We start from the raw sequence: 13,574 nt of genomic DNA, 5'->3' as shown, positions 1-13,574 counted from the left end.
TGGATGGATTTTGTGCCAGATGCTTGTGCTGCCCAGTGCTGAGTCATCTGCCACAGCAGTCTTTGACACTGACAGAACTCTGAATTCTTTCAAAAGCAAACTTTATTATATGAATTTAGCAGTCAAATACATTATATGAAGACAGAAAATGCAAGACAAAATAGGAGTTATTCACATCTGAAGACACTTAGGAGGTTCATATAAAAGTAATCTTTGTAATCCAGTTTTCTTAAATATTTATGCACAAAAAGCATAATTATATATTTACATTGTGCAAACGCTTCCTCTGAGATGCATCATTCTGTAACTGTTTTTGTTCAATTAAAGTTAGGAAACAGTTCTTAAACTTTTGTTTTGATCAAGGTCAAATATACTTTGCCAGCAAGAGACAGTGCAATAGATACTTAAAACTGATGATCTCTTGGCCAGGAAGATCTGGAATTGATACTTAGCTTAGAAGTAGTGGTACATATTTATTTTATTTGCATATCTAAGATAATTTTTATTTGTAAATATGCAAAAGGTAAATATGCCTTTGTTTGTTAGTGGGTTACGTTCACAACTCTTAAGCTGAATTCTAAGAGGTCAAGACCATATAACATGTAGCATTTGAGTTAATATATATTTTTAGTGGACCATGAGAAGCTGAGATTGGGCAGTAATTGATTTAAAGATATCAGTGCTCCTGTGTTAAATGGCCAACTCTCATTTTAATATTGCATTCAAAGGTGAAAGGGAACGGGTGCATCCTAATGCTGCTTTAGCAAAGAACACTCATGTTCTGAGATGCTATACCAAAGTCTGTTGCAAATAAATGATGCATGTTTATTCCTGTGCATATATAGTGGTAACTAACATGGAAATTTAACTCTTCATAGAAAAACTGCCCTAACTTTACAGGGAGATTGTCTTGTAATTTCTAACTGATCTCTTCAAACTTTCTAGCAATGAATTAAAGTATATGCAGTTTAGTAGCCATCCTGTCTTTTCAGACAGATTCCCATAAATAAAATACAGTCAGTGCAGTGTTAGAAGGTCCACAAGGTTTTTGTGGACAGAGCTTGGCTTTAACATATCTGTTGTGGTTTGGTTCCAGTTTGTGCGTGTTGGCATATTAACAAAGTGCAAAACTTCAAGAATATTTACTTGTTTTCAGTAGGCTTATCCAAACTGAATTGATATGTATTCCCTGTTGTTGCAGCCCTGGCTCTGGTCTTAGTTCTTCTCTGTCCTTGCCCATTGTGTTTAGCAACACATTTTAAATTCTTGCCTCGCAAGGCTCCCTACCACACGTGCCATCTGAAGTAGTAAGATCCATCTAAATGCCCCATTCCCAAATAGCCTGTTTGGCTTCCCCAGAGCATCAGCCTTCCCTCAAGTTTCTCAAAGTAGTTTTCATTGAAAATGTAGCTTGTGGTCTGTTTCTTGTTTCTACCTTGTTAAAGAATCCTTTTATTTTCCAGCACTACACGTAACCCAGCAATAGGATGTAAATGCCTTAGTGCCTGATGTAGGCTCCTGGCTCTCTAGGGCTCCCAGCTGCCTCTCCTGACTGGGACAGCAGTGCTGCACCTGGGCCTGAGCAGAGGGTTGGAGACAAGAGCATGAAATGCCACTCTGCTGCCAGGAACCAAACAGTGAACTAGTTTTCTGTGTAATAAATGGCCATCCAGGTTTTCCTGGATGCAGAAGCATGGGGCATTTTTAGCAGCTGTTGGTTTTGAGCATTTGGGAAAGTCGAGGCCTAAGCAATAGTATGTTGCTGTATTTTGAATACGTTTGTTGTGGTCTGTAGAAAAGCAGATCACTGTGATTAAGCCAATGATAACCTTCTAAATTTTATAATAATTAACATAATTTGGGTCAAAGTTCTTAAACTGACAGTTTTTCATAAGAACCTTTTTGGATTAAATGCATATTTAGATCTTGGCCTAGAAAAGTACTTAAACAGGTGTTTGAGAATAATGGACAACTGAGTTATATTCAGGAGGCGGAGAATGGCTGGCTTTCATTTTCTCCAGCACCGCGTTACCACAGGTATATCTTTGCTTGGAGTCACTGAGATGGTCACAGCTGAAACTGCAGAAGCTTCTTGGCTTGGTTATTCCAGAAAGCACTGACTCCTTGCTCCTGCTGGCACCTTTAATGCTGTAAGAGAGCAGTGTCACTGTGAGCTTACTTAACCTGTAAAGGCATTTGGTTTAATGACTTGAGCAAAGCCAGGTCACAAGAAGCAGCTTTGTTTATTCTGACATGATGAAGAGGGCATTGATGCTGATGGGCTTGCTCAATGAGAGTATGGAAGAGAGAAGTGAAGGAGCTCTCCTGTGTTCCCCGAGTACCCTTTTGAACAGAGAAACTGTGACTGAACATCACTGTTAAAGGTGCTTGTGTTCATTGTATCAGTCTTGGTGTTTGCAGGGAGTACGTGATGGCTCAGCCTAAGCTCTGGTGGCTCATCTGTGGCAGATGCTGGCCAGTGAAACGTCATTGCAGGGCAAAGTAGGGGGGAGTGTCTGGCATCTCTGCTGCTGGGCTCTGCATCCCCATAGGGTCCCCATGCCTAAATGTTCTTCCAAAGGGAACTGGGATTTTTTTGAGCAGGAGTGAAGTAATGAAAAGTCTCAAGCCTTGGGGCAAAAGTAGAAAACTACTAATGTAGGTGTTCCCAAAGCCTAATGCTGGGATGAATTCCTAAGATAAAAGGCCAGGGTTTGTGAGGAAGGGCATGAAGTCTGGGTATCTCCTCTCTTGGGCTTCTTTTGGCAGCTAACATGAACTGCTGGTTTGAATTAGAGATTTCCTGTCCAAAGGACCTTACAGTTATCCTGTAAGCTGCCTTTTATAAGATGCCCTTTACAAAGAGGGGTTTCATGTCTTCTTAACCAAGCCACTCTTAAAGACACTTTGTTTTACAGCACTTTCTCACCCGTATTAAGAGATTGCAGTGCTTAAAAGGGCTCTTTCAATAATAAAGTTAAGGCAAAGAGAATTTTCACACCATTGGAGTTCAATACCAAAGATTTATCCATAGACAAAGGACAAGCCAGAGCATTTTCCATCATTGATTACATGTGAAATCCTAATGTAAACATGTTGGACCACAATGCCTAAAATTAGATTCCTTCTCCTGTATTTTTAGAAGTTCATGGACAATTCACCCCTGTCTGTTTATAAGGTCAGGAACATTGGCAACCCTAGTCTTGAATTCCAGAGAAGGCAGTCAAAACATCTGTTGAGGCTTTCTGAGCCCAGGGTTTTGCTCTTCATTTTAATTTGCACTGTTAGGTTTTTAAATAAAAGTACAGAACTGGTAGCACATGTCCATTCCTCTTTAGGAAATGGAGAACTAGCAGTTTCTCTTAGATGTCACAGTTTCTCAAATTTTTAAATCACAAGCCTGTGTGCTTTTTAAGGAGTGTGGTCTCTGTCTTCTGTCCTACTGTAGGAAATTGGAAGGTCCAATTTCAAGAAGACCACCCCATTCCATTTATTTGTAGATGGATGGAGTTCATGAGGAGGAACCCACATGATAAGGATTGCAGATGCATCCCATAGTTTTATATTGCCCTTGGGATAAATTCTGTAAATATGACAAGATTAGTCACAGACTCAATAGACTTTCTGTGATGAGTTTAAAGAGAAACGTTTCTGTGATTTACATTGTAATTGTGAGTCTTAGGGAGCAGTGGGCTGGCAAAAGTGGAGTGTGCGTGCAAAGTTATGAGTCTTGAAACTGTCACACTTTGATCCTTTCATTCATCATCAGGCTTTTGTGTCCTGAGACTTTTCTTGTGAGTTAGACTTGGCTTCTACTTTAATTAATAAACCTTTATATCAGTAGAGCTGCATCTGTTCATTTTACCTGGAGTGCACTGCTGTAACTGGGCATGCTTTCCCTCAAAGAGCTTTAAGGGAGCCCACAGGGTTTTGACTTCTGTAGTCAGGCTTCATTTTGAGACTGAGTTTACTGTCTGAAAAGGCTTGTCTAGCTGTAGACTATCTTCTTTCCATTCTAGGAATGTAATTGGAAACTCTGTTTAGTAGCTCTTTAGTTGGGATTGTCTGTTGGATGAAATTGCTGCTGCTTTCCTGACATGTCCAGGACCAGAGTGAGGTTAGAGGCTGACTGTGGCTCTTGAGACACTTATTCCAGCTCACAGTTCTCGCTGTTTTTCTGGCTTAGAAATTTACATTGGCTTAAGGGTTTGCCTCAGCCCAAAGATTTTGGCTTACTTGGATTGGGCTTTTTCCCCAGTACTGAAAAGCTAGAGAAGGGTTGCAGTTGGGATTCTTTCCATCTGTAAAGGAGTACACACTGTTCTTTCTCTGCCCCTAAACCTTTCTACTGGGATCTTGTTACCCAAGGGCTTACATTAGGAAAGATCTATTTCTCTTCATGCTGTTCACAAAATCATTTTCATCTCAATGGCATTAGCAAGTCCAAGACACATTGCAATGATTTCTGCTCCGTGCTCCTGGCCACCACCTTGGCCAGGATTTGAACTGATGCTCTTTCCTGTAGTGAAACCAAGAGTGAACTTTGGCATTAATGCCTTTTCCTACGCAGGAGAAGTGGAAGCCCAAGAGGAGGGGACTTGCTGGGGCAAGTGCTCTGGGGCGTTGCAGTGAAGGGGATCTAATGGTAGGTAATCTACTGCCAAAAGGGGGGTGAAACCCTTCCTCAGCCTGGTGCTGGCACCAGCTACCCTGACAGTGAGCTGCTACTGCTCACTCAGGAACTATTCTGGAGCTGTTCTGATAATCTAGCAACCTGAACCAGCTCCCTGCAAGACAAGCCAAGCTGAAATGTCAGCAGAAGAGCACAGGAGCACAGAGGATTCAAGGGAATCCTCTTGAGATTGAGATTCAAGGGAAGAAGCAGGACTGCATCTACTTAGATGAGTTCAGATGTGTCAAACCACTCCAGGCTCCACCTTGCTCAGTACAAAGTTTAGGGGCGTTTATTTACTGCTCCAATTTAGCCTAAGTAAAGGATGCTTAGCTAGGAAGCTACCACTACCAGTTTTAGGAATGTGTGCAGACTAAAGGGTCACCGCCTGCATTCACATACGAGAATACTTTCTGGCACAGCACTACAGTACCACTTGTTTAACTTGCAGGCCAGATGACTTTGTGTGACCTAAGTCAACCACTCTGTTTCCCCAAGGTTTTAGGTTCTAGCAACCACTCTTGAGTTCAGTTTTTTTCCTATCCAAAAGCATTCCTTTTTCCTTCAGCAGCTAAAAATGCCCCCTTATGCCCCCTTAAGCACTTCTGGAGGGCTGTTTGGGCCACACTCCATGCATTCCATACCATGCAAAGAAAATAGGCGTTTCATAAATTTCATTGGGGAAGGTTGCCATGTTGTCTCTGTGGCTCACAGCAGCCTTCAGAAATGTCATGTTTACACAGAGAAAAAATGAGTTAAACTGCTTCTAGGGATCATTGCATCCTTTGGAGCCCTGTAGTATCCACACACATTCTAAGCTCTATGGTTCCTGCCTCCGCCAAAGGCAGTGTGCCTCAACAGAACTGAAACACCATACAATTGCTTACAAGCCTATTTTCTGAAAGGTCAAGGCAGGAGGAAGGGTTTCCCAGCATTTGTTTGGAGTGGCTTCGATTGCCCTGGCTTCACCATGCATGAGCAGTGCTCCTGCGTGTGGTACAGTCTCCTACCAGTGGCACACTTACTCGTGCCATGTGTTTCAGCTGTGTGTGTGTGTGCACGCTCCCATACTTGTATTTCTGCGCTTTCAACCAACGCCCTCTTAGTCACTGGAATTTTTCTTAAAGTGAGTCCTCTCTGCCTTGACTGCATTTTTCGACCAGCTCCAATTGTTCGTCGAGACAATGCTACACCTCTCAGCCTGCCCAATTACAAGTCGCTGACAAGTTTGGCATGGCCAGAATGGCAGGATGGCCTTGACCTCCTGCCAGCGTGAGATGAATGATGGATTGGGTCTGGCCAGTCTCTGGGCAGGGTGAGAGCACTGAGCTGAAACCAGGACACTTCCAGCTTGGCAGTGGCTGGGAACTGATAGAGTGCCGGCATTGAGAAAATAAACACTTCCTATTTGCAGGGAGTTCATGTCAGTGCAACTCATTTCTTAGGGCAGCCCTAGTTCCCTGCTTGGGCAGCTGTCAGGAATTAGGTGTAGGAAGATGGCCAATATATTCAAGTGCTTAAAGGCAGGAAGAGAAGTGAGGCCCTCACATCCATCTATTGTAAAGTTGCCACTTTAGCATCCTGAGCCCATGGGTGTTAAATGGGCTGTGCTTAGCTGAGTCATGGAAAAGACGGGTGAAAACAGGCCCAGAGGTCCTTGTCCAACTGGGGTGCCCTTGGGGACTTGCAGAAACAACTGCAAATCCTTCACAGCCGCTCATTCCTCCTCCTCCATTATCAACAGCATATTTCCTACAGTTACCTGCCTCTTACCTTAGTTTAGTGCTCTCTGACACTCACTTGTCCAGCCTGGCATTAAGTTGAGGCTTTGGTGGATCAATAGAGTGCTAATAAATCATATTACTGATGTGCATCAATGGGGTTGAGGGTTATTTGTTTCCTCAAAGGAATATAGAGGGTCAGGTGTGGGAGATGATCAACTGCTGATTCAACCAAGAGGGACACACCTCACCAAGAGTGTTTGCAGGGACTGGGGACACCTTAGCTACTTCGATGAGGCACAATTTAGCACAAGGACCTTGAATCCTTCTTTGCCCTCTAAAACATAAGAAGAAGGAAACATAAAATACAGACCCAAAGAGTGTCCGTTTCTGCTTGCTGCCTGTCCATGTGAAGCGTTTCAGTTCTTCTGGAGCCAGAACCATCCCACTGTCTGCTTGGTAATCCTTGAAGAAAAAAGAAAGATGCAATCATATTAGGTGTTAACTATAGAATTGACAATGGACTCAACTCCTTTTTGGTCTGATTTCCAGCAGCCTTTTTGTTGCTGATACTGAAAAGGGTCTAGGAGACAGCAGCTCCGTGCTACTGGAGGTGCTGCAGTGCCCAGGTATTTAATGGTGCCTTTCCAAACTGCTTTGGAGTCCAGCAAACACATACTGTTAATGCAGATACTGGGTGCAAAAAGAAAAGTGTCTACATGCAATGTGAGGTTCTGGCCAGCCCGTAGTTCAATCCTTTGAGGACCACCTGTGCCTTTCCCACCTCCTATTGCTTAATGCGTACAACTGGGTCACCAAAAGCTTGCCCTAACCTCTCACCCATGCCCACCCCTACCAGGATTGTATGTGTGTCTCATTAGCTTGTCCATCTGATAACAGGATTTGTTCCTACCAGGGCCCTCTGATGGAAATGTGACTCACAATTCTCATTTGTGCACTACTATTCAGATGAAAACACAAATCCAAGGGATTTTAAGCGTCTTTCGCACACCAGTGGGACTTAGGTGGGACTCTGGCAGCTGTACTTTGCAGACCTACTCAAACTGACCACTTTTTATCAGAGGAGTGTTTACAGCCTATGACATGGTCAACAAGAAAATGCTGACCCCAATTTGTAAAGCAGTGGGATAACATCTTGTTGCAAGCACGGCTAATCTTGCACCTTATATCAGTAGAGCTGACAAAACAGTAACCCCCCTGTTTTGATTATCCCTGTATAAATCTCTCACACAAATAAAAAGAAATACATGGTGCACCATGTGGCCCAGGAGTCACTTACATTAAATACAAGTGTTTCCTTGATGGGAAGCTCTTCAAATGTCTTTATGCGCTGGTGAGGAGTTACTTTGAAAGTGTTTATGTATCTGTTCAACAAGAAAAGCAGGAGAATTTTTGGTGAGAGTATGAAGTGCGTAAGCAGAAAGTGCTGGATATGTCTCCGTTTCTTTAGGCAGTTCCCAGCTATCACCGAGGCAGGTCATACAAAAGGGACTCGTTAACCAGACCCCACCCAAACCTCACTCCCCAGTTGTGGAGTGCACACAGTTGCCCCTCTTGCAGTGCCTGAGCCCTGTGACTTGAAGGTACCCCTGTGCAGGGACACTGCAAAGAGCTGTCCCAGCCCAGTGAGTGGCTCAGTGGCTGATGGGACACATCTGAATGTTTTCTCCCATCCAGATCCAAAACAGGCTATGCAGCAAGCTATCATCCCCAACAAAAAAACTCAGTCTTTATCTTGCTTGTCTCACCTGATGTTTTCAGTGCTTCCAGAACTTGAGCTTGTAACAGAAAGATTTTCGTTGCACAAAGGGTCAGATGCATGGGGAAACCCACTTTCAGTTGTAAATATTGTGCTGAGGGGTATGTAGTCTTTGCCTTCCTAAATGCAAACAAGAAACACAAGTGTTATTCCGGGGACCATGTGGCCAGTCACCCCTGCCCTGGTGACAGCACGCGGTTTTGACATTAGTACCTGCTGGACATTTGCTTGCAGGAGGTCACCCAGCTTTTTCACCAGCTCGGAGAACCGTGGCCTGTCATTGGGATTGCTTTGCCAGCAGTCCAGCATGATTTGGTAACTGTGAGGACAAAAGCAAAGTGAGCACATGGCAGGGTTACAGCTCAATTTGATCTAAGGCAGCGCAGTCACTGACAGCTTGTCAGTGATAGAGTTAACTCCTGAACCTGCCTGACTTCACAAAAATTCTCTCTAACACCACAGAGGCCTCTTCCTAAAAGTAAAACAGTAAACTTTCCACAAAAAAAAAAAGAAATAAAACTTTCCTGCAAGACCCTGGAAGACCACATCAAAAGAATAATTTAGCCAGCTAGTCATACTTGCTTTTTTTCATTCCTAATTAAGCATTAAATCTTTATATTAAACATCTATTAGCTGGCAATGTTTAGGTTAAGGCATCGTAAGATGACTTATATGAACGTGTCACTTCCTTGTATTGGTCAAGCTGAGCTTTCCTTCCTGCAATAAAATATGTGGAAGAGAAAAAAGAAAGTTCTTATCTACGGTCACTAGGATAATAAAATTAGCCGATGGGCAATAATCCCAGATAGGCATGGCTGGCTTGCATCCTTTTCTTCTTCCAGAATTATTTTTTGGTAAGTGTTGCTATTTAGAGTCACGACGTAGCACTCAGAAAGGCACCAAGACACCTACATGTATTTGGTTTTGCCTCCAGAGGTAAAACACCTGGGATATGTTCATGTTTCTCAATGAGTTGTTTCATGGGGTGAATATTCAGTGTGCTGCATGTGCCTCCCTGGGCAAGGTGCTCTGTCCCACTTCCAAGGCAGAGGGGCTGCAAACTCACAATCTCATTCGGACCCCCCTAGGTCTCCAAAAAGGTGTTGGCCATGCAGTAGCAGCTTGAGGCTGCACCTGAAGGCAGGGAAGTGGGGAGCAACAGCCGACGTCATGGTGGAAGGACTCGGACGACATGGGCTGGGAGGCTGCGGGTCCCTGTCACCTTCCTCTGCCATCAGACACTGTGTACAGGAAAGGGTGGACCCTCATTACCCGAGTGATTGCAAGGAAGCTTCTGCTTTCACTTCCTAAGTCAAGATAATGTTAATAATGTCACATTCCTCCAGCACTTATCTGTGTGCATGTCAGTAAATATTAAACCTGGCGAGGAATGAATGACCTTCCTACTCCTCCTTGTTCAGCTCCCTTTGGAGCACAGCGCTGGTGGTGCACTGGGCTCAGGTCCATGTCCTTCCCTGCCCTCTCCTACCCTGTGGGAGGACCAGGGGGCCAAGGTGAGGAGTACACAAGAAAACACTGATGCAGTATTGAGGTTTTTCCTTAAGCTGGGTCAGAGTGCTTTTACAGAGACTCTACAAGGCAGGCCAGGATGGAGGGTGGTACACAAGGCAAGCAAAGGCATCTTACATCTCCTCGGTTGCTTGCTCCGGAGCTCGCATTCTTGTACCTTCCTTCAGTCTGCTGCAGAAATCCTCATCTATTTGGACTCCAGGGTAAGGAGAGGCGCCTGAAGGCAACATTGGGAGAATAGATACATGCCCTGAGTTGGGTAGTTGTGACCTAGCTGTAACCCTTATGCATCTCCCTCAAACACTTGGGATGTGCAGCACCAGGTTGCAGAGCTGGGGATCAGAGGATGTCCCCTCCACTGCAAGGTCTGGTCCTGCCAGCTGCCACAGACAGGGAACTGCTGCTGGTGGTGCTCCAAGCCCCAGTCCTTGGAGAGGGGCAAGATCAAACCCATAACTATTTGCAGTGCTTACCTGGCCTGAATGAAAAAAATACACATGAATTTGACTTGAACAGTATCCCTTGAAAAGCCAAGTCTAATCTTTCTATTGGCTTGGACTACTCCAATTCTAGTAAGCAGAGTATTAACAAACCCCAAATGCTCAAAATCACCTTGAAAAAAATTGAAATCTTTGTTTTAAATCAGATCACAGTACATTTGCATTGTTTTTCTAGTTTCTTTGTTTTTAAGATGCAGCCTGATTGTGATGTTGGGTTTTTATCTGTGGACCAAAAAAAAAATCAGGAAAAAGGAGAATGAAAGAAAAAACAAAGGTGTCAGAGAGTTGCCAGGTTCAAGGAGCTGGGGCTTTAAGAAAAAAATAGCAGGTATTATGAAGCTGACCGTAAAATCACAAGAGTTGGCAGGCTGACCAACAACATGTATTTAAACTAATAAATGATTGATTGTCCTGAGAATTGTATAGTATTGTTTCCTCTGCTGTTTGCCTCTTTTGTCAGCCTCTGTGTTAAACTCAATTAAGATTCTTCTATTCTGACGGTCATTGTTGTTCCCACTCAGTGTACATCTTGTATCCTGCCTTTTCTACATGAAAGAAAGGGGGGGGGGGAACTTCACAGGGTTTTAATTTCAGATTGCATGCTCCAGTTCATCCTGCGGCATCTGTGCAGATGCTTTTCACCTGCTGTATCCAGTAGCCTGGGTGAGTGGCATGCTGGATCCCTCCTGGACTGGGGGGACCTCCTGGTCTTGGGATGGAAATGGAGGTGACAGAATTGGATACATGCAAATACCTCTCTGTGTTTGGCTCCCTTGCTCCCACAAGAGAAATAAGGAACCTTTGAGAGAGCACCCAGCTCATGGCACTCAGTGTCTTGAATGCTCTTTGTGGCATGGGAGGTGATGCCTTGGGCCTGGGCAACTGAAGACTCACACTCACAGCTCTGTGTTATGCCATAGAATTCCACATTCAAAAAAAATGCTTTAAAAATTGCCTTATTTTTCTGGTTTGTGGCATCAGTCAAACAAAGCACTGCAACTGCTCTGGCTGTGCTGCCCTGCAAACTCTACCAAGGGTTTCAACAGAGAAAAGAGGGAAGCTTAGGTTTTGCTCATGGCAGAAGTAAGTGGAAAAGTTCTCAGACAGCTGTGCTATCCATTAAGTCTTTCAACGTGGCAAGTGAGCTTTCAGTGTGCCTTACAAGCACCAAAACTTCTAGTCCACAGGGTCATGATACTCCCTCTGCCTCTATCTGCACACCTCACCACTGACTGATTTAAGTCTTTCTTTATTAAACACCTGTCAAAAGATCATTGAAGATAATGGATGTTTTTCCCCAAGCCTCAGTCCCCATTGCTGACTCCAGCTCCCAATGTGCAGAGTTAACATACCCAAGGAAAATATCTCCCACAGCAAGACCCCATAGGACCACACGTCACTTTTTGTATTGTAGATTTTATCAAATATGGATTCAGGAGCCATCCACTTGAGAGGAAGTCGAGCCTGGAGTAAAAGGGACAAACCTGACTATTATTTTCAAAGCTTAAAAGAATTTAATCATAGATGAATCAACTCTATATTGTTATGTAAATAATTACCATTCAACAAGAACCTGTGGGACTTCCTTGCAGGTAGTCAAGATAAACCCACACTCATTCAGACACTTTCTTAACAAATTGTTGGAGTAACAGGCTGTTTTTAAAATATGTGTGGCACAAAACACCAGACACTGGAAACCTGTGACCAGGCCTTTTCTTTACAGGGATATTGTGATACGAAGGAGCAGAGGTCTCTTGCCTGTGTCATAGAGACAGGGGAGAAAACCCTGCATTTAAGCATAATCATTCTGTGATAGTGTTGGAGATATTCTGAGGGAAATTCTCAGAGCCTGAATTGCAAGAGTACATCAGCAACCCTTGAGGTCCGCTCAGCACAGCCTGTTAGGGTTTCCTGAGCAGTACCCAAGTTATGTGAACAACACTTCCCAGCTAATATGCAATGCTGTAAATCAAAAAAGCTATTTATGGATGTGGGAATAGCTGGCAGCTGAGTGAGACTTCCAGAAAGAGACTGCGTGACACTCCCACAGCAAATTCCCATGCCCACGCCAAATCCCCATGGCACCAGTGGGTGCAGGTGCAGTTTGCTGACCCAGCCTTAATGTCAGGCCTGGCAAGGTACTTCCTTCCTGCTCTCTCCAGCAGGAGCAAAACAACCACCGAGCAGGTGCTGGAGGCAGCAAGTCCTGCTCAGCTCCTAGAAGCACCATTGAGCAGCTTCTCGGGAGCACCGGGGGGCACACACCTTCTTTTGGAGGGACTGGTTTCCTTGAAAGAAGTTTACTGAGTAAGGGGGTTATGCTGAGCCAGCCAAGGAACACGTCTAAGAAGGAAAGTATTAATGGGGCAGAGCTGTGAAGCAGTTAGCATGTCTAAGCCTTATGCCTGAGGATAGAAATGCTTTCCAGATCCTCAACACATCTGGATAGCTCATCTTTGCTTTTGAGCTCTCAAGTTCAGGAAATGTGAATGTCTACAGAACATTTTGGGGGAGAGTTTGAAATGATATGTTATAAACACTTGGGCAAATAAAAAGCATCTTGACTTACATCTCCTTTTCTCACATAATCAGGATTCTTATAAATATCTCTTGCAAGGCCAAAATCACAGATCTTCACGACATTGTTCTCAGATAAAAGGATGTTTCTGGCTGCCAGGTCACGATGAATGCACTATAATAAAGCAGTTTCACAATCAAGCTGCATTTCCTTATTCTTGCCCACAAATTTCCTGTCTCCCATATCCTTAAAAAAATTATTATTATTATTATTGAGATCAATTTACTTTTTTTAACAGAAGTTGACTGTAGTTTACATGAAGTTACTGTAAACAGTGGTAAGTCTTTAAAAAAAAAATAATTCCTAAGTCCAGAAGGAGATACATTTTTAAGCCTCTTGACATTTGCAGGGAAAGCGCTGAATCATTTGGAGCTCCCCATCTAATATATGTTGAAATTAAGGAAAAACCTACCACACCCAAAAGATCTTTCCCAAATGAATGAGCTTGACCCACTGCCTTCAGTCATGATCCTGTGTTTATGGACTATGGAGACTTGGATAAACACACCGTTATATTTATAACACCAAGAGGAAAATGGCTCTTCCTCTGGGAGCTTTCCCAAGGAAGGTGTCACTAAAATGTAGACATGATTTCCCCTCTGAATCCCATCCTTCTGCAGGGAAAAATCCTCAGTGCCAAACCCACCTTTCTGGAGGAGAGGAACTCCATGCCTCTGGCCACCTGAAAGCTGTAAGAGATGAGGTCCTCCATAGTGAGGGGTAACTTGTACAGATCATCAACATCTGCAGAGGTAGAAAGCGGGGTTTGTTACAAATATCACTCACGGTTATT

At 43.7% G+C, this 13,574-nt stretch overlaps 1 protein-coding gene across 1 annotated transcript in view; it reads right to left on the bottom strand.

Annotated features, from left to right (window-relative positions):
- Positions 1 to 84: 84 nt before the first annotated feature.
- The window catches only part of FLT1 (fms related receptor tyrosine kinase 1), a 110,961-nt gene continuing 97,471 nt past the window's right edge, over positions 85 to 13,574 (bottom strand). The window contains exons 22-30 of the mRNA XM_051779012.1: positions 13,428 to 13,525; positions 12,773 to 12,895; positions 11,556 to 11,667; positions 9,821 to 9,920; positions 8,387 to 8,492; positions 8,163 to 8,293; positions 7,694 to 7,778; positions 6,767 to 6,858; positions 85 to 2,148 (exon numbers count right to left, since the gene is read on the bottom strand). Of these exons, the coding sequence (XP_051634972.1) occupies positions 1,944 to 2,148; positions 6,767 to 6,858; positions 7,694 to 7,778; positions 8,163 to 8,293; positions 8,387 to 8,492; positions 9,821 to 9,920; positions 11,556 to 11,667; positions 12,773 to 12,895; positions 13,428 to 13,525 (1,052 nt within the window). The 3' untranslated portion in view covers positions 85 to 1,943. The remainder of the gene's footprint in view (positions 2,149 to 6,766; positions 6,859 to 7,693; positions 7,779 to 8,162; positions 8,294 to 8,386; positions 8,493 to 9,820; positions 9,921 to 11,555; positions 11,668 to 12,772; positions 12,896 to 13,427; positions 13,526 to 13,574) is intronic.

This window comes from Manacus candei, unplaced genomic scaffold, assembly GCF_025592945.1.
Source record: "Manacus candei isolate 608988 ecotype Guabito, Panama unplaced genomic scaffold, ASM2559294v1 h1tg000014l, whole genome shotgun sequence".
Lineage (NCBI taxonomy): Eukaryota > Metazoa > Chordata > Aves > Passeriformes > Pipridae > Manacus > Manacus candei.
The sequence above is the reverse complement of the archived record's forward strand: the minus strand, read 5'-3'. Positions and strand labels throughout refer to the sequence as shown.